Source organism: Mustela putorius, unplaced genomic scaffold, assembly GCF_011764305.1.
Source record: "Mustela putorius furo isolate JIRA1106 unplaced genomic scaffold, ASM1176430v1.1 tig00003853_pilon_pilon_pilon, whole genome shotgun sequence".
Classification (NCBI taxonomy): Eukaryota; Metazoa; Chordata; class Mammalia; order Carnivora; family Mustelidae; genus Mustela; species Mustela putorius.
This window is the reverse complement of record NW_025422005.1, coordinates 37,702,424-37,724,599: the sequence shown is the minus strand read 5'-3', so window position 1 is coordinate 37,724,599 and position 22,176 is coordinate 37,702,424. Positions and strand designations below refer to the sequence as shown.

Below are 22,176 nucleotides of genomic sequence, written 5' to 3'. Positions count from 1 at the left end.
CTCTGTGTCAAATAAATAAATAAAATCTTTAAGAAAAAAAAAAGAATTTTAGATACTATTATTTATCTCCATTTTACAGATCAAGAAACACGAGGTTTAAAGAAGTAAAGTCAAAGGTGATCAAGGTCACAAACACATATATACATGCACAGTCTGAATTAGCTCTAATTTTTCTTCATATTTCTCTCTTTTTTTTTAATTTATTTTTTATTTATTTTCAGCATAACAGTATTCATTATTTTTGCACCACACCCAGTGCTCCATGCAATCTGTGCCCTCTATAATACCCACTACCTCCCACCCCCCGCCACTTCAAACCCCTCAGATTGTTCTTCCTACTTCTCTTAAGTGTGACCCATCCATTAATGCTCAGGTTAGCTTTCTCCTCCTTAGGAAGTTTTCTCTGATTGCCTTCAACCTTGAGAGATTAATCTCTGATATGACTTTTTAAAATAACATTAATTGCCTGTACCATTCTCGCTTAGCCTCTTCTTTTATGCTGCTGTTATTCAACTTTGTGTAACTTAACCAAGGTAAATTACAAGCATTTCACAAGCATGGGCCATGACTTTTATCTCCTTTATCTCCTGCTTTTAGAATACAGTTAGTGTGAGGTTAGTGGGTAATTATCAGTAAAGGTGATGAAGTGCAAGCCTCGGGAACCTCAGTTAACAGCTGGATCTCTAAAAATAAAAGAAAATTATAAATCTGTCTCTGTTAGGGTAGATTTATAAATGGTTTGTGGAAAGCAGAAGACATACTGGAGTTTTAATATACTGATAATTTTAATATTACATTAGCTGCCAGAAAGGATATATACCAAGTAGAGAAATTATTACCTTAATTTTCAAAGTTAGCACGTGTGGAGAATTAGGTTCATTATGTCCATATCATTCTTTTATTTCTGCTGCTGTGGCCAGCTATACATTATTAGACTTTATGGAAGAGAAGTTGAGCTGGGATCTATTTTTATTTTTAATTTTGAAAAGCACTTGAAGTAAGTTGAGTCTTACTGACTTAAAGCGTAAAGTTGGCCTTGTGTGCAAGACATTAATGTTTCAGCTAGTCACTGTAATGGTTCAAGACACTTGGTAAACAAATAGACTCAAAATGGATGAAGGACCTCAATGTGAGAAAGGAATCCATCAAAATCCTTGAGGAGAACACAGGCAGCAACCTCTTCGACCTCAGCTGCAGCAACATCTTCCTAGGAACATCGCCAAAGGCAAGGGAAACAAGGGCAAAAATGAACTATTGGGATTTTATCAAGATCAAAAGCTTTTGCACAGCAAAGGAAACAGTGAACAAAACCAAAAGACAACTGACAGAATGGGAGAAGATATTTGCAAACGACGTATCAGATAAAGGACTAGTGTCCAAAATCTATAAAGAACTTAGCAAACTCAACACCCAAAGAACAAATAATCCAATCAAGAAATGGGCAGAGGACATGAACAGACATTTCTGCAAAGACATCCAGATGGCCAACAGACACATGAAAAAGTGCTCCATATCACTCTGCATCAGGGAAATACAAATCAAAACCACAATGAGATATCACCTCACACCAGTCAGAATGGCTAAAATCAACAAGTCAGGAAATGACAGACGCTGGCGAGGATGCGGAGAAAGGGGAACTCTCCTACACTGTTGGTGGGAATGCCAGCTGGTGCAACCACTCTGGAAAACAGCATGGAGGTTCCTCAAAATGTTGAAAATGGAACTGCCCTATGACCCAGCAATCACACTACTGGGTATTGACTCTAAAGATAGAAATGTAGTGATCCGAAGGGGCACGTGCACCTGAATGTTTATAGCAGCAATGTCCACAATAGCCAAACTATGGAAAGAACCTAGATGTCCATCAACAGATGAATGGATAAAGAAGAGGTGGTATATATACACAATGGAATACTATGCAGCCATCAAAAGAAATGAAATCTTGCCATTTGCGACAACTGGATGGAACTAGAGCGTATCGTGCTTAGCAAAATAAGTCAAGCAGAGAAAGACAACTATTATATGATCTCCCTGATATGAGGAAGTAGTGATGCAACATGAGGGCTTAAGTGGGTAGGAGAAAAATAAATGAAACCAGATGGGATTGGGAGGGAGACAAACCATAAGTGACTCTTAATCTCACAAAACAAATTGAGGGTTGCTGAGGGGATGGGGGTTGGGAGAAGGGGGGTGGGGTTATGGACATTGGGGAGGGTATGTGCTTTGGTGAGTGCTGTGAAGTGTGTAAACCTGGCGATTCACACACCTGTACCCCTGGGGATAAAAATATATGTTTATAAAAAATTAAAATTAAAAAAAAAAGACACTTGGTAAACAAACAAGATCTTGTGCCTTAAAAGAAAGCTATTTAATTGACTGACTATTGACTATCCTAGGTCTCTCTATATATAATCATTTCTTTTTTTTTTTTAATAAGGTGGTTTGGTAAAATAAAATATAGAATGTTAGAATGCTTTTGACTAGAATGTGTAAGGAAGTGGAATTGCAAATTATGGTTCTGATTTGCTTGAATGTCAATATACAGAGATTATAATACTTAAGTGTTGACTTCTTTAAGTAATAAGGAAAACCCAAAACCCGCATCTGCAATATAGTGGTCTTTATCCCAGGAGAGAGTTAGAATAGTTTTATGATCCACTTTGTTAGAGATACTGTGCTAGGAACTTTCATAAGCGGTATAATTTAATCATTACTATGACTCTCCGAGGCAAAGTAGGCATTGTCTTCATACTTTTAAAATGAGGAATGAAACATGGATTACTTATATAACTTGACCAAAGTAATATATTTGATAATTGGTGGAATCAGAAATCGCATTTAGGCTTGTTTGACTTAGAACTTGAGACTAACGATGTTGATGATGAAGTTAGTTTATTTATTTTATTTATTTTATTGCCTCACATGTAATACTCGATATAGTATTTAAAACAATTTATGAAAGAAATACATGAGACAGATGAGGAATATGAGACTTAGAAAGGTTAAATAATAAGTTCAAGTTTATACAGGAGGTGCTAGTGACTGAACTGTATTATGGATGTATTTGTCACAAGGTCTGTACACTTGTGCTACCACACTCTAAAGCTGGTCCTCTTGCCATTATACTCACTTGACTGTAGTGTAGACTCCCAAGAATGGGAACACTTGCAGTTTGGCAATACCTATCAAATACATATATTCAAATTATATTTCATCATAAACTGGTTTATCTACTAAAGATTATCCATTCCATGTAGGTGAATTGATTTAACAACAAAAAAATTATTCTGGTCTATATTCTGATATCTCTAACTCCAATGAAAATAGTATTTGTGTAATCACCTAATTACTGAAGAATGGATACAGATTTTAGCTTACTGTGTATCATCTTTACTCATATGGCATTGTTGAAGGATTTTAAGATACTTTTGAATACTGCTGTATGAAATTATAATCATAGAAATCAAAGAAATTATAAACAAATAAACAGAAATTGTAGCAAAAATCAAAGATGAAACCAAATTTTCTTCTTTTTGATATGAAATATCTATAATTTAATTCTTTTGTACATCCTTTTTCAGATCATGCTCATCTTGGCTGCTACAGACCCAAGGATTATAAGGTATGTAAGTATAAATCACAGAATGATAATTGTCCTGGCTTTCACATAAAAGCCATAATGCACATAAATGTACATTTCTTATATATATGGTCAGAGATTATTGTAATCATTTAGTCAAGAAAATGGACAAACAATATTGTCATATCATAGAATATCATTATTTTGGCTACAATGTCAAGTGATAGAACAGACTTCTTATTGAATGTCTTTGTACAACAATTTGTGGCTTTTGATTATTCATTTAGGTTAATTACTTATTGAATGTGTTTGTGTATTTGTGTGTGAAAGAGAGACATAGACCAGAGAAATTGGTGGCTACTTTTAGTAATAACTTGCACAGTACTATTTCTCAACTTCATTCATAGACCATCCTTATAATTTTTAGAATATCTGCATGTAATTTGTGCTGTTTTCTTTAAATTCACTTTTTATTTACCTCACTACTATAAATGAAAAATCAGTATCTTGTGCTTTAAATGGATGATTGCTCAAAAGGATACAGTGAAAACAAAACAATGTTACAAAGTTCTGGCTAGATAAACAAAACAATGTTACAAAGTTCTGGCTAGGTTGTTTTCCAAAAGCTCTGAGGCATGCTCTCTATTTCTTAAAATGAGATAAGCAACGATAGAGAGGTGTAGGAAACATACCAATAGCTAACTGAAGGTTTCTGACTGAAAGAGAATTGAAAAGATAATATCTGTTTTCTTTTGTAATTCAGTGTTATTTAGTCTATGTCCATGTGCCATGTAAAATAATCCTGTATATCATCTAAAATCACTTTGGATACCATAATAAATTATGTGCCATACCACTAATAGTTTGTGTCCTCCATTTTGATAAGTATCATCTCAGAGTTTGTCTTTTCTGTTCCTAAGTGAAAGCTTTTTGATAAGGTGTGTCAGTGTATTTGAGAAAACAAAACAAAAACAAAATCATAGCTTTCCTTGTAATACCTTTGCTTATTTACTTGAAGACAATCTATTCTGTGTTTACTAGCACTGAACAGCATAGTTTGAGTACTTTGCCATGCTTTTGGGCATGATAAAGGAAGTATGGGACAGTTAAGGCAATGTATGACTGAGAACTCAAATCTAACAGAGTATCAGAATCATCTAGGTGGAACTTTTTAAAAAATTCATTCCAGGTACTAAATTGAAATTGTTGAGAAAGGAGACTGGAATTTTTAAATTTTTAACACATTTCCAGGTGATTCTGATGCAGCTCTCTTGCCATCTATCCAAGGATTGGCGTTTGAGAACCACTAGCATAGACTATGAGTATAGCATTGGTATTGGTGGAACTGTCTCTTGCATAGTGTGTGTATATGGCTGTGCCCTTGTTTAAGGCTGCTGCTGCAAGAGTGTGTGCTTGGCATAATTCACCTGTTGCAGATCTGTCCTATTATGTGGAATGTATTACACACACACACACATACAAGCACACTGGTGTGTGTAATATATATGCATGTGTACACACATAGGTCAAAAAGCATAATATTCCTTATCTTGCAGGGTAGCCACCCTCATTTGGTCTACCTAAAGGATAAGCCTGTCTTTGTACATTTCCCTCAAGTTATGCTTCATGATTTTTATAACCATGTATTTATTTTCATCTTTATTTGCATCTTTGTTTAAAATATGCTTGTTTTCCTAATCTCTAAGTTCCAGGGTGGTAGGGACCTTACTGATCTGCTTATTGATAATTGCTAGTACCTAGAATATTAGCTGATATATGGTGTGTATTCCTAATATATGTGTATTGAACAATTTTTTTTAAGATTTATTTAAGAGAGAGAGAAAGATAGAACAAGTGGGAGGGGCAGGGGAAAGGGAGAGAGAATCTCAGACAGACTGCCTTTAGTGTAGAGCCCAACTCCAGCATGACCTGAGCCAAAACCAAGAGTCATACGCTTAACCAACTGGGCCACCCAGGTGCCCTGAGTGGGTTGTTAAGAGAAAACAAGTAAACCAAATATATAAAAATACAGAATGGAGAGACAGGGATAAAGTTTATAAGCTACTAATCTTTATCTTATTAGAGTGACTGTAATCCAGCTCTATGTTGGCTGGTCCATTTAAAGATAAGTGTACAATCTTCTTTCCCACTTGAATTCTTTGAAAGAACTGAACTTTAATTGTCTCCCACTATCATTTCTGGATTCTTCACTTTTAGGGTTAGAGTGAAGTTGATCATTCATACTATCCTTGTTAAAGCAGTAGGTGGTAAGTAAACTCACAGGATTATTTTTATATTCAAGGGGTAGATTTTCATTGAAATGCATATATAGCATTGAAGACTGCTAGCTTCTCTATGGAAAGAATGAACGTTCTTATAGGCACATAGTAGCTGGCTAATAAATATTCAGGGAATAGAACACTAGGATTTCTACAAGTAAAAAAAAGTCATAAAGGTGGGAGTGCTTACAAAAAAATTTCTGGAAAAGGACTTTGCTTGAATCCTGTTCAGAAATATATTTTGCATAGACAAGAGAAAGAAAGCAATGTAAAAAAGTCTTAGGATTTATATATATATACAGGGTCCTGGGAGAAAAGAGAAAAGAGAAACAACTAGTTTCGTTTGAGTAGAGGGTAGTACTGAGGGATAAAGGCTTTTTAACATCCTTACTTTTCTATTTTTCTTACATCTTCTTATCTCTATATCTGCTGCCTCCCCTTTTAAGATTTGTAGCTGTTTGATCATTATCTATTCTTTTGACCAAACTCAACTCTCCTTACCTTGGAAGCCTTATAACCCAACTGTTCTCATAAATGCTTGTATTCTTTTCACTTCTTTTTTAAAAATTTTTTATTTTTTATAAACATATATTTTTATCCCCAGGGGTACAGGTGTGTGAATCGCCAGGTTTACACACTTCACAGCACTCACCAAAGCACATACCCTCCCCAATGTACATAACCCCATATTCTTTTCACTTCTACCATTACTCCCCTGAATCATTGACTTCTTCTCTCCAATGTAGTTCCAATATGCCTGTGTCGTAGGCATTCATTTAGTATATGGGTTCTCAGTGGAGATTGTACCACTCAGTAGAGTGTACCATCTCAGTGGAGATTGTCAAGGTGGCATTTAACAGGTACCATTATTAAAGTAATTTAGGGGAAGTACTCTTGATATTTAATAATAAGGGATGCTAGATATTCTGTAATAGTGGGACAATGCCAAACGGTGAGGAATTTTTATGTCCCACATGGTTTTTAGCTGTCTCACCAACCATAATGGAGGTGAAAAACATGTTCCTAGTTATTAGAACAATTCTAACTCTACATAAAACACAGGTACCTTTACATTGTTTTGAGATACATATTATAGGGATACAAGTATTTTATAAAGCTTATACCTTTGTTTTGTTAAAAATATGTGGTATAGTATTACACTGTGATGAAGTATAGGGCAGCTCATTTATTTTCCTGGTTTTCTTGTATGGAATGGCTTATGATCTTCTTACATTTTAAAACTCCAAACTATTTATGTAAGTGACTGTAAGCAAGAATAGTCATGCTTGAGCATTTATGTATTAAAGTACATATTTTAGGTCATGTTCCATTAATTTCTCTTTATACTACAGTTAAGACAATTTGTTGATTTTTGATACATTTCATTTCAAGATATAAATGAAGGCAATACAAAATATTTGTTTTTAAATGAGAACTGTCTTAGTTTGGGCTACCATAATATATATCATAGACTGGGTGATTTAAATAAGAGAAATTTATTTTATCACAATTCTGGAGGCTATGAAGTACAAGATCAGGGTGCCAGCCAGTTTGGTACCTGGTGACAGCTCTCTTCCTAGCTTGCAGACAGCTGCCTTTTCACCATGTCCTACATGGCAGAGAGACAGGAGTGCATGAGAGTGCAAGCTCTGGTATCTAAGAACAGTAACCCTTTCAGATTAGGACCTCACCCCAAAGACCTCATTTAACCTTAAATCCTTACTCCAAATGCAGTTAAGTGGGAGTTAGGACTTCAACATATGAATTTTCCAGAGACACAGTTTAGTCCATTGCAGGGACTTTGGGAGTGAAGGTTGAAAAAATCAACGATGCCATATGTAATCAGTGTATGAGTAAATGAATGGATATACATCTAATAACAGAGTATTTCTGAAAGGATTAATAGAACCCATTTTACCTGGGTCTTGATAAAGATATCCTTTCTAGCTTCAAATTTGCCTTCAGTGCTATTGATCATTTTGTTCTCTTGTTGATTCTGTAACACACAGTCCAACCTAAGTTCTACTTCTTCTCCTTCTCATTTTCCATACATAATGTCATATTCTACTTTGTCAGAGAACATATCAGTCAGTTGTGGATGGAATTATCCTCCATTATCTTCATCTCTACTTCAGTCTTTCCGTTAATTTCCACTTTCTTTTTTTCTTCTACTCTGCCTTCTTAATAACATTAACACCTTCTTTGCCTTTATTTATTTATTGGCTCCATCTCTTTTGACAACAAACATAATAATAAAAATCAAGTTAAATGTATATAATGGGTTCCAGTTTTAAAGCTTTTCATATGGATTATATCACTGGATTACATGTAGCCTTATAATTAAACAATAATTTTTATTCCCATCTTAAATGACAGAAAACAAATTCTACAGAGCTCCTGAAAAAGAGCATACCTCTCAGTCTGCATCGCCCTATCTTTATCATCCTCTCTTTCTCCTTCTTTTTACTGCTAGACATTCAAATGAACATTGCTTCCACTTCTTTATCCGTTACTTCTAAACTATTTGGGGAAAATGAATTTTATGAGAACTCTCAAGCCGGAAAGTTCTTATATTTCTTTGAAAGGGATAGGAAACCACCTTAGTGGAAGTGGAGAAGCAGACCTGGCTTTAGGCAAAGTTATGATATATGTGTGGAATATATGGTTGATTTCGAGTAGCCTTACATCACTCTTAGCATCCTCGAATGCCTAAGCATCGCTTTATTACACTGGGTGCCTCTTGGACTTAGAAGAATATGGATTTAATGTATCTTCCTAAACCCCTGAAAGTAAGTGTAATGTTTTGTTCATTTTATCCTCACTTGCTATCAGGCATATAGGTGTCTGGTGGACACTTACATATTGTTTGAATTTATGAATAAATATCACATCAAGGTCAGAGTTTTCTGCTTGGATTTTTTATTCCCTACCACTTAGTTGTTCCTGCTGCTCCTGAACTTACACACTGTTCCCATGGTGTCATCACTATCCTTCTCCAGGTCATGTCTGTATTTCTACTTCTGGATTTTTAACTCATTCAATGTAATGCTAGAAGTTCTGAAACTTTACTATTTCAGTGTCTTAATGAAATGTAAGTGTATTTGTCATTAACAACACAGTGCATCTGTTTCTTAAAAGCCTGGCTGTGACCTAAGTCACATCTTATATTCCATTGACAAGAACTGGTCACATATCTAGAAGCACAGGAGGAAGAGTGGCCAGCAAGTAGAAACCTGGTTAGGCCGCTGATCCCGTTCATCTTATACCAACCACATAAGAGGGAACACAAATTTTAGGGGACAGCTAACCGTTTCTGACAGTCTGCCCCCCTGGACACAAAATATCTCTGCATACCTTTCTTCCCTCACATAGAACATACTCATGTCCTCCTCAAGAAAGACCACTCAAAGTTCCATGCAGGGGCACCTGTGTGGCTCCGTTGGTTAAGCATCTGCCTTTGGCTCAAGTCATGATCCTGGAGTCCGGGGATCAAGTCCTGCATCTGGCTCCCTGCTCAGGAGGGAGTTCGTTTCTCCCTCTGACCTCTCCCCTGTCATGCTCTCTCCCCTTCTCACTCTCTCAAATAAATAAATAAAACCTTGGCCGGGGGGAGCTTCCATGCAATTACTTGAGTCTAGCTTGAAGGCCAGGATCTTTGGGTGATGGAGGGCCAGTCCATCAGACCTGCATTGGGTGACCTGTGAGTTGACATACTCTTTCCCCTCTCTCATATTCCCACCCTACCTGAACCCCATTTCTAATATACTCTGTTAGAGTAGGAACAGGATAGCTGAGAAAATGGGATACTTGGAAAAGGAAGAACTAGAAGGTAAAGAGCAATTGTCAGTCTGCAGCAATGCTGAATCCTGCCAGGCTTGCCATCCTGATAGCAGAAGGATTTCTTTGCATAGACATTGCTGAAATTATGATGCTTACAACAATAACTGTATGGTTAAAATTATAGTGTAAATACACGAAAACAACTTGAATCTAACTTGGAGGGGCTACAGACATAAAGGGAGGCAAACACAGGAGTCTGGCAATATTGGCCAGTGGGTTGCTTGCATACTTTGTGCCTCCGCCCCCTTGTTGTCTCCAATGGGAGACCTGACACATCCATAGTTCTAGGAAGATGGAAGGTATGGGAGCAATTTCTCCTAAAGGTATGTTTTCCCAAGGAGAAAACAAGAAAAAAAACCTAAAGACATTTTCATGATATTTTGACAAGTGACACAGGTCAGTTTTATAGTAAAAAAAGGATTGTGATGTGGCCTGTTCACCCATGGGCCTGACTGGAGGATGGATTTAGTAGCTTAATGTTTTGTTCATTTTCCCATGACCTTCCTCTTAAAGACTCACAAAAAGAAATGACAAAGATAGAGACATATAAGTATTGTTAATGAAAGACAGACTTCCACTGGGGATATGAGTTTTCAGACCTGATCACATAATGAAAAGATTACTAAAGGTTCTGCATTCCTTGAAGACAAAGCAAGCATTTGAGAAGTTGAGCAAAAGGAAGTCAGAGCCCAGCCTCAACACCAAGATTCACTCACCTCACTATGTGGTCAGAGAAACTCCCAGGAGGGAAGCTCGAGAAGTCTCAGAAAAATAAAGTTTCTATATTGAAGGTCTTCACTGTGGTAGCAAGGGTATATCTATTAATATCTTAATGGGCTTCTAGGATTGTCTACTGCCAAATCACCAGAAGTCCAGCACAATAACTGAATAGTCTGTTGATACCAAGCAAAACTGGGTTTGTGACATAATGCAGTAAGAGAAAGCCATCACCTTGACAGTTGGAGTAGTGTCTCTGAAAGGGGAGGGTTAAGGGCAGGTACTTATAGGGTTTTGGGGTCTGAACTCCAGTGTTTCAAGGTAGGGCTTTTACTGAGGGAATCTAATTGACAAAGTTTGTGATATAAAAGTTTAGGATTGGGGCACCTGGGTGGCTCAGTGGGTTAAGCCACTGCCTTCGGCTCAGGTCATGATCTCAGGGTCCTGGGATCCAGCCCCGTGTCAGGCTCTCTGCTCAGCAGGGAGCCTGCTTCCTCCTCTCTGCTGCCTCTCTGCCTGCTTATGATCTCTGTCTGTCAAATAAATAAATAAATAAAAATAAAAATAAAAAGTTTAGGATTAATGGACACAAAGATTGGGGTCTTAAAGCAAGTCTTGACAAGTGAACAGTTTATTTGATAAGGAAGGATTTGTCCATTTCAATGATCTGTCCTGAGAAGGGAATTGTTTGCCCAGATTAAGAATCTATTGTTTCGAGAAGGAAGTTGATTGATAATTGAGCAGACTGCTTTCAGGTAAATGACTTATGGGAATGTCCTGAAGCAAATGATGGTTATTTACTGGTTTGTAACATAATTTTTGGGGGCAAGAATTTCCTTAAATTCATGGTCAAGTCATGTTCAGGTAAGTGGGCCTCATTTCTCTGTTCTGATAGTTATACCATGTGAATGCAGGTGGTCTCAGTTCTCATGTGGCTCACTAAAGTTATAAATGCTTTGCCATCAGTGTGTTGCACATTTTTTGTTAGATCTATTCCTAGAAACCTTATAGTTTTGGTTCCTACTGTAAAGAATATTTTATGTAAAATTACTTTTTTGTGTATTTTATTGATATGTAGGTTTGAAGTTGATTTTTGTATAACATTCTTATCATAGTTATTCTTGAATTTTTTAATAGAAGAAACTGCAAATAATCATCTGCAAATAATGAATTTTATTTCTGCTATTGAAATTATTTCTCTGTCTTAACTGATTAGAATCTTCAATACGATGTTCAGTAAAAGCAGTAATAGTGGATGTGACAGAGACATTTATTGCTTATTTGTTATTCATGTCCTCTTCCATCCTTTCAAGCCCTCTTTCGGGTATATAGGGCCTACTCTCTCTGGGCTATGAAGGAAAATTACGTGGATCCCTTCCAGGGTGAAGCATAAATGAATGGGTATGAACTCTCTCTCATTGCAGTGATAATGAGGCCTCATGTTCTGGATCAGACAGCCATAAGTTGTTCAGAGTGCCTCATCAAAACAGTCCTTGGACAGTTTTGTGAAGTGTAATTTCTCTTGCTAACTTCTATTACTGTAAAGCACAGGGGGAAATGAACCTTTATTATGTTAAGCCACTGATTTTCAAACTTAATTTGCTACTGCAACATAGCCTAATACAGTGTGCCTTCTTGTCTTGATCCTGTCTTTGATAGGATCAAGTCTAAGGTTTCACACCTTTGAATGTTATTTGCAGTAGATTTTTGTTAAATATCCTTTAACAAGTTAACAAAGTTCTTTTTGAAATTCCCTGTTTGCAAAGAATGTTTTTTTGATTATAAATGGATGTTGAATATTATCAAACGCCTTTTTTGCAGCATCTATTGAGTTGAATAATAGATTTTCTAATACTAGCCTATCCTTGTATACTTTGAGTAAACCCAATCTGGTCACGTTATGTTATTTTTCTTTAATGTTACTAAATTTAATTTTTTAATATTTTATTTAACATTTTGTCCATAGATGGCTTCTAGTAAGGGTGCTCTGTAATTACCCTTCTGCTATCCATTAGTGATTTGGTAGCATTATTATGATTGCATCATAAAATTAATTGGAGATGTCTTTTTTCTTTGAGGACAGTTTGTTCCTGAGCTCTATATTTTGGGTTATTAGTAAATCAGATTGTGAGACCATCTTCTGTGAGACCTTCCTTTTAGGTATCCTGAGGGGCTTGGGCTCTGGGAGTTTTCCACTTGGGAGATCTGCCGTAGGTCTCTCGTATGTCACTGGCCTGAGACCCCCTTACTTGGTAGCTATTCTACTTTGCTTCAGTTTCCTCTGCTATGAAGTACAGAATATTAAAATATCTACCCCATAAGACTGTTGTGGGGATGAAACAAGTTATTTATATAAATGCATAGAACAGTGGTCTAAGATGGGACACACACACACACACATACACACACATACACACAAGGATTGATCTATTTAAGGAATGACTTATCACTTTCATTGCATTATTTTAGAATTTCTTCTGAATCCTCCAGTATAAAGGAAGTACATCTTACTAAAACCAAACCAGATAGTTGAGCGTAAGGATTTTTAAACTAGATAAGATAGGAATTGATTACTTACTTGAAATAGGATTCACTAAGGAATTTTCTTGGCAAAACTGAGAAACTGCTCTTAGTTACCAATATCTGTTTCTGTCTTCTTCTTCTTCTTCTTCTTTGCGGGGGGGGGGGGGATTTATTTATTTGGGAGGGAGCACAATCAGGGAGGGGAGCTGGTGGAGGAGAGAGAGGATCCCAAGTAGGCTCCCCACTGAGTGTGGAGCCTTATGTGGGGCTTGATCTCATTACCCTGAGATCATGACCTGAAACCAAAAGTTGGAGCCTAACTGACTATGCCACCAGGTGTCCCTCTTCTCTCTCTTTGGATGAGAACTGTACTTTCTTATCATCAAAGCAATACCTATACTGAACTTTTTTCCTGCACTCCTTATTCTCAACTACTTCCCAGCTAATTCCGTTAGAATTATTTTTATTTATTTCTTAAATTTTTATGCCCCACAACAAAGGAGAAGTTTTAGAGCATGTTGTTGACTACCAGGCACTAAGTAACTTTCAACAGATACTTGATGGATAAGTGAATTTCCTGTTTCCCATTATACTTAGTAGTTAATTCTTCCTTCTATTAATTGGATCTTGAAGTTCCTATAAATATAAAATGTTATGGGGCGTCTGGGTGACTCAGGTGGTTAAGCCTCTGCCTTCAGCTCAGGTCATGATCTCAGGGTCCTGGGATCGAGTTCCACATTGGGCTCCCTGCTCAGTGGAGAGCCTGCTTCTCCCTCTCCCTCTGCCTGTCACTCTTCCTACTTGTGCTCTCTCTCAGTCTATCAAATAAATAAATAAAATCTTTAAAAATATATATATATATATAAATGTTATAGCCATTAATATGATTTAACTTATCAGATTATCATGTAAACAACTTTACAGGAATCTCATTTCATGAATATAGTATAACCAGACCTTTAAATATCACAAGTTTAAAAAGTGTGTCATTTCCATCATTACATTTATGAAATTACAATTAATTTTATATATGAAGCTTTTCTATTTACAACAGTTTTAGATTGGGTCAAAAATACTAAATTTTTTATCTTGATACACTTTAACATTTTGAAATTGTTACATATTTGAGGTCTCGGCATTTAAAGGATAATTTCCATAAATGTAAAAAAAAAGAACTTTATACTGAAACATGAAGATTGCTATAAACAGAGGACATAAATATTATTCTGTCTCATGAGCTACACCCTCTGCTTTGTGTTTTCACTAGTCTTACCACATTTTTGTGGCAAACCTGGGAGATCATTTGCCTGGTTTATAGATAAGGAAAAACTTGGAGGGGAAATGACCTGCTCAGGCAGGGATTTGAACCCAAGTCTTTGGACTGTAAGCCACTGTTCTTGAAGAATCATCCAGGAAAGGAACTCTTCTGTAATGAGCCAAAAACATTAATATTCCATTCATTTGATTTCTGAAGTGAATAAGTGCCCTATGGAAAACTCATAAGAGCTATGGAAATGTTTCTTAAGCTAAGGTTTAAGACTGAAAGTTTGAAATGGATTCTTATCAAAGACTCCCCCCCTCATTATACATTTCAGTCCTCTGTTTAGATATAAAACATTACAGTACAAATATTTACTCTAATTCCACGCAAAGTCTACATCCTGGCGGTGATCCCATTGCACAGTTACTTGTTATAGACCTCTTTAGTTCTAATTTGCTTCCTCTTTGTTTTGTCAGTACTTGTTTGTTCATGTCTGCCGTCATGGATTGTAACTTCTTTGAGGTTTTGTCTGTGATATTTATTTTTATCAAAAATATATTGTGTATTTATCTGTGTCTTCTACCATGTTCAATACTTTTTACATAAAATATGCTTAATAAATGTTGAATAGTATTGAGTTATGGCGTGCACACACTCTCTCTCTCTCTCTCTCTCAAATATATAAGTAAAATCTTTAAAAAAAAAAGAAATTAACAAAGAGAACACAATCTCTCTAGCATAAGCCAAGGAGCTCATATTTGGATATAACTCTAGAAACAGTATTACAGCACTTTTTCTTTCTTTCCTGTCTCTCTTATATATACTCTTAACATTTGTTGACCATGGATCTCTTTGATTTTTTTTTTTTTTTGACATTCACTGTGCTTTTACTTCATCTCTGTGAACAGCTAACAGTGGAACAATTTTCGATTTTTTTATTCAGTCTACATCATATATTTCTTGATCAGTTATTTGGGACTGTAACTGAGCCATTTGAATTACATGCTATTTTGTTCTAGGATTGAAAGCTTGATTCAGCTCACTGCTGACTCATCATATGTTGCTATAATTCTGGAAAACAGTGAAAATTGTGGTAGTATTGAAGCAAAAGTTGTATTGGACTGGTAGTTCAATAATAAAGGACTTACATTTATTGTATAACTAATTCATATACCTAGGTATTCTATAAAATACTTTAAATTGTAGATGATCTATAAGATATATATATCTTATAGTAGCTATAAGATAGCTGTTATTAACCCTATTTTACATATGAGGGAAATGAGTCTGTGAAAGATTAGTTGGCTTTTCTAAAGATCAAATTGACCTCCTTTAAGGTCAGATATTTACCAAGTAATACTTCTAGGACATTGACTCATAAAGGCAGGGACTCTGTTGTGTTCAATGCCATTGTCCCAATACTTAAAATAGTGGCTGGAGGTTAGATGTTTATTAAATGAATGCAGTTCCCCTCTCTCATTCTCTCTCGAACTCAACTCCACAGATTATCACTCCCATCACTCCATCAGTGCTTCTCTTGCTGATGTTACTGATGATAACCTTCCAATTGCTAAAATACACAGGTCTATTTGTAGTCCTTTCTAATTTGATTTATCAGAGGTATTTAACTCAGTTACTCCTCTTACTTGAAATGCTTTCTGTCAACTGACAACACATTCTCCTGTTTCTTCTCCTTCTTCCCTGGTCACTCCTTAGTCTCATGTTTCCTTCTTACCTTCTCAGCCTCTCAGAGTATTCCTAGGACTCTGTCTTCAGATGTTTTCTTCTTTCTATTTATGCTCTCTTCCATGGTGATACCATGCAGTTCCCTGTATTTTTATTCTGGGCTCTTCTCCTGAATTCTACTCCTCTGTGTTGTGATTAATAAATTAATATGTGAAGCTCAACATGTCCAAAAGACAGACTCTTAACATCCTTCCATCCTTCCAGGTGGAAGGGTATAACTAAATCATACGAACTCAACTCTTCAGGTTGATTAGGCTGAAAGACTGGTGTTATCTTTGACATCCAGTCCATCAACAAATCCTGTTGGCTCTATCTTTCAAATGCCTTTTGAGTCTAATCACATTTCACCTCCATTATCACTCTGATACAGTCCAACATCCTTTTCCATATTTTATTGTAATCAATTCCAAGCTGATTTCCCTGCCTCTGCCCTTGGTACCTCTGTAGACAGTTCTTAACACAGTAGCCAGGGAGAACTCATTTAAAAAAAAAACAAAAACAAAAAACAGTCACAACATAGAAGCCTAAATCCTTTAAATCTACCTTTTTAACTTCACTGCCTATTATTTAGTTCAGTGTTGTTGGTTTCTTTGCTATTTCTAATATACCAGGCCATGCTCTCCACCCCACCTCACAGGGTCTTTAATTTTTTTTTTCCCTCATTTGGAATGATCTTCCTATAGATGTCCCCATGACTTGTCTTGTGTTCTTTACTAAGGTCTTCAGGCCTTTACTCCTTAGATCTTTACTAAGATATTCTCTTTCTCTGTGAGGTCCCCATTGATTATCCTATTTAAAATTGCAACTCCTTCCTTCTATACCCCTCCCACACCACCTATCAGCATTTCTTATCCCCTTCCCTGCTTTATTTTCTTCTCATGCTACTTACCATCCTTAGGCATACTATATATTTTACTTATTTACCTTGGTATGTGTGTGTTTTTAAAACTATATTCTTAGTGGAATGTAAATTTTATTAGAATCGAAGTTCCACATAGCAAGGGTAGGAATTAATTTTTCGGTCCTGACTTACTCATTTGTTCCCAGAACAAATGAATCAATGTATGAGTATTGGGGTGGAATTCTGTTCTGATTGACCTCATCGCTAAACTGGGCTATAATTAGTTTCTGTGTATTGTCCTTTGTTTTATATGTACACCCCTACCTTTAGCCCACTACTACTCAAAGGCCCTTGGAATTGATAAGGTTTTATAAATTTTAGACATGTAGAATGAACAATCCAGATATATTCAGTATTTACTCTTACAATGATAATGATGACTGCTACATTCTGAAATTTACCTTCAAGTACAGCTATGACATTATACTTTTTTTTTAACTCTTAAAAATGTTCTCAGGTTGTGTGTATGTATAATATTACCACATTTATTGTGTGTATACAAATATTTTTTAAACAGGTTATCAGGACACCCCATGGAAGAGACTTTGATGAGTCTTTGGAAAGGTGTGATGAGTACTTAAGCTCACGGTCATGTAGCAAGCCCCAGCATTCAGCAAGGACCTTACTCGTCCATTCAGCACCCTCAACGATGCCAAAGCATTCTCCCAGCCCTGTGTTAAATCGAGCTTCTCTCAGGGAAAGGTAAAGCTTAGTCTCTCTTTCTGTACTAATTTTTTTGAATAATCATCATTAGAAAAGACAAGACAGCAATTATGTATGTGAAATGATTATTCATACAAGTATAATTCGATCTTTTATTAAAGGGCTTAATTTTTGTTTAGAACATGACATAATACATATTATATGGTACTAGATACTCCTCCCCAACCCAGTCCTCTTGAAGTAAGTTTATTAATTATTGGCGAGTTTATTAATTAGAGTCACTTAAACCCTAATTAAATACTGTAATTCAGGGGCGCCTGGGTGGCTAAGTTGGTTAAGCGACTGACTTCGGCTCAGGTCATGATCTTGGAGTCCCAGGATCAAATACCACTTCGGGCTTCCTGCTTGGCAGGGAGTCTGCTTCTCCCTCTGACCTCTCCCCTCTCATGCTGTCTCTCTCCCTCTCTCTGTCTCTCAAATAAATAAATAAATAAAATCTTTAAATACTGTAATTCATGAAAGTGAAAAATAGTACACGTTGGTTTGTTTTCAAGAGACTCATAGGGATTTAACATATGAATATCGCTAATGCATAAAAATAGCATAGGTTATACTTTCCTTTTAGTGGTAATGATGATGCCATATATCGTTGGTATATGGTACCTGATTTCCTCAAACAACCCTCCCGCAACTCCCCAGGAAATCTTAACCATGTAAAGATTCCAGCCGTCCTTCTAAAAAACCTTGGGCAACCAAAGTTAGACACTTGTTACAACTGAATGTGAAAGAAATAATTCCTCTTCATTGGTTTTTGTCATTGTTAAGTTCAAGTTGGAAATTCCTTGCCTCACTCACTAATAGTAATGTAGAAAACAGAGTTGTCATAAATTAAAAAAAAAAAAACTTTAGTTAAAAAATTTTATAGAAATTTGAACACCTAAGAGAAATGCTATCAACAAATGGAAATAAAATCTGTCTTTACAGATGGTATAAAAAAGCTAATGTAACACACTAAATTTGTACGGCTTATTACAACCGTCGGACATAATTGACAAAATTCAAACTAAATGTATAGTCTGTCAGAAAGTTCATCTCAAAACTGATGATCTGAGCAAGAGTGTATCAGTTTGGAAGCTGTATTAAAGCATCTCTATTCTGAAGAGATAGATTTGTCTGTTTTCTTTCTTTGCCCTATAAGCATTCAGATGGATGTATGGAGGTCTGCTGGAGACCCTAACCCTGAGATGGGGAATTTTGATTAATGTTGCTTCTAGGCCAATAGAATGCTGCCTGAGGTATCATGGAGTTCATAGATAGGACAGATAGATTAAAAGATGTATCTCTGTATTTACAGAGAGAGATACATATTTATGTTTCTGTAGGCTTTAAAGTTCAAGAGAGACTTTTGAAGAGAGATTTTCCTGCTGAAGTCTGGTAACTTGTGTCTCAGTTGTCAGGGGACTTTCTTTAATTTCCATGTCTGTTCAGATGTGCGGTCAGTGCTACTCTCTTTTTCTGTACTTTTAGAATTAAGCACTTGTGATTTTATTCATTAGGTTCTTTGCCACCTCTGTAGATTTTCAAGAAACTTTTTACTTGTATCTCCTTGGATATGTTTTTATAAACATTGTTTTATTCTTCTATTTTGCACAGTTCTCCAGTTGTCTACCACTGTAGTACAGTATGAATTTTAGTCCCATGTTATTTTATCCTTACCTGTAATTTTGTCCCAGCTCCTGAAGCCTGTCTTCCCAATTTGATAAAATTCTTCATTGAGGCTATACTCAAAGAGTCTTCACTGAGGTGAGCTAAAGTCAACTGTCCCTTTTTCACATTCCAGTGGAAGTGATGGCTTCTAGTAATGAGCGGCATTTGTACATTTATCATGATGGTTAGTAATAGATATAATTCTTTTCTAGAAGGAAATGAATAGCTCTAATCTTAAACATGACCATTTCACCTATCACTTGAGGAAGGTTAAGGTGCTTCTAAAATAAAAGAATATAATGACATTGTAGTTTTAAATTCATCTAAATAAGTTAATAAATTTATATTGGGGTATGCCTTAGGATGGATAAACCTTTCTACTTTAACTAAAGAAGAACACCTCTACTTTGAGAGTATGTTCCAAAAAATATTCAGATTTACTTATCAAAGAAATTAAAATGTCTATAGGACATATTACTAGGAAGAAAAACATTTCATCCTTTTTAGCACACACAGTACCACACCTTTAAATATAAGACGTTCTCTGATATGACTTTTTAGGTCACTGAGCAGTATACTTATAGGTTGTTTATAAAATCCAGTGGAATCAGTACACAATTTAAGCTGATGTAAATGTAGATTGTACGTCCCCAGCAAAATTAGGAGTGTGACAGAATATATAGCTATAGGAGATTATCTTGGTAATTATTCATTAAGATGAAATAAGTTTTCCTCTAAGATTACTGTAAAATGTTGACTCCTTAATCATGTATGTGAATATACAGACTTTCAAAAACTCTATTAGTGACTGTAAGCAAATGAACTTCTTTATTTATAGGGAAGGTGCTTTTTGCTTTAAGCCCATTTAAAAAAATATCTCCAATAGATTTAACACACATAAAATGGTTGCAATTTTTATTATAAGTGTTACATTTCAGAAACAGTGTTCTCCTCCAAGTATAAATATTAATATTATGGTTTATCATTTGTATTAGACTATAGAGTTATTACTAAAATCAGACTTAGAAATACTAGCAAATCTAATTAAAAAGAAGCTGATATTCCTTTTAATCATGCTTATGGTTTTGAATTTTGTAAATGAAGTTAAATATAGTTAGGTAGTCATTTCTTATACCACAGCACAGACTAGTGGATCCTTGAATAGTATCCTGAAGGGATCCTCTTGGAACTGCATATTTGGATCTCAGATTTTCAAAATGGGTTATGTATATAGCAAATGACAAAGTCAGACAATATATTTGTGTAGATGCAGTAACACTTCCTTTTACAAATGTAGGATATTAAAATTTAGATATAGTTGATCATCCATTATTGATAGCATTCTTTGAAACAGATCATATAAATCATTTTTCCTGCTTAATAGTTTATACTTTGTATAAACATATAAATTTATAACTTTGCAAGAACAAGCTGGGAGAAAAAAAGGCAAAGATGTAAGGCACTTAGCATTTTAGTACCCATTCCTTTTTAAAGGAATTATCAATAACGTTTGATATAGATGAATTATAATCAGGTGGACCTGGAGATATGAATATTCATTATTCCTTGTATAAGGTAAATATAAACTAGCTTAGTTAAACTAATGCCAGTTTTGAGTTTGGGAAGGACATTAGAAAGAAGAATGGTTGCATTATTTCTTCTGTAATTCCAAAACTCAGATTTTAATAAAAGCCACATTTTCCTTTCCTGTTTTTCAGTATTCACTTTATTTTTTTTTTTTAAATATTTTTTTTTTTTTTTTTTATTTGTCATAGAGAAGCGAGAGCAAGCACAGGCAGACAGAGTGGCAGGCAGAGGCAGAGGGAGAAGCAGGCTCCCTGCCAAGCAAGGAGCCCGATGTGGGACTCGATCCCAGGACGCTGGGATCATGACCTGAGCCAAAGGCAGCTGCTTAACCAACTGAGCCACCCAGGCGTCCCATCAGTATTCACTTTAAACACACACACACACACACACACACACACACACAGAGAAGAGACTAGGGGAGTGATATCTGTGCTAAGAGGGGATTATTCAATTTTTATGTTCCTCTGTATTATGAAAGAGTAAGAACATGTTTGGATTCTAAATATTTTCATCTATTTAAACATTTTGCTTCATTTCATAAAACTAGTTTTATTTTTCTGTATACAGAAAGGAATTTTTCCCACATAATTTAAGAAAGTGGGATTAAATTACTGGAAAATAAGAACTAATTTTAAAGACACTATACTTGGAATTATTGTTCTAATCTGAACATCTGTATCTTTATTTCTTGATAAATTCTGAAGACTTATGTAAGAAAGTAATTAAATGGTCAGATATATAGGTATGCTCTCCCTGATTCACACCAAACTTTATTAAGACTACTAATTACACATATTATGAAGACTCAATACTTCTGCAGAGAACCAGTGCCTGATTTTACATCTGCCTCTCATCCTTGGTCTCAATGAAGAAAATATGCCATTTTAATCTTTCTGTGTTATCACACAAGGATAAGGGGAAAATGACTTTCTGTGTCTGGCATTTGAAAAGATTTATTTTTCTCTCCCTCTGGCTACAAGTCACCTTTGTTTTTTATGCCCACAGATTCCATTCTGATTGGTGTTCACCTTCAAACTGCGATGAGATCCATGACCGGGTAAAAAATGTCTTGAAATCACATCAGGCTCATCAAAGACATTTATATGTTAGTTTCTAAAATTTTCTCTTGAAGGCCTTTTCTAATTGGGCAAGAAAACCAGTGAAGATGCTTAAAGCCTGTAATAGTTAATCACTGGAAAGAGAAGAAAAAAAGATACAACCTCCATTCGACGGAAGTCAGGGGTTTTGCTAAAGGCAACATCTCTAACTTCCTGCTTGACCTGAGTCATTATGTGAAATGTTTGACATCATCTGAACTCTAAACAATGTTACGAATAATTATCTCATAGTCAGTAAGTAGTGACTTTATGAT

At 35.7% G+C, this 22,176-nt stretch overlaps 1 protein-coding gene across 5 annotated transcripts in view; it reads left to right on the top strand.

Moving 5' to 3' along the window:
* Window positions 1–22,176, top strand: part of SPATA6 (spermatogenesis associated 6) — a 137,851-nt gene that overhangs the window by 69,854 nt on the left and 45,821 nt on the right. For 4 of the 5 annotated variants that reach the window (XM_045064486.1, XM_045064488.1, XM_045064490.1 and 1 more), the window contains 3 exons: window positions 3,582–3,622; window positions 17,365–17,549; window positions 21,810–21,909. In XM_045064486.1, coding sequence (XP_044920421.1) covers window positions 3,582–3,622; window positions 17,365–17,549; window positions 21,810–21,909 — 326 coding nt within the window. The remainder of the gene's footprint in view (window positions 1–3,581; window positions 3,623–17,364; window positions 17,550–21,809; window positions 21,910–22,176) is intronic. The other variant, XM_045064487.1, reaches the window with a different exon arrangement.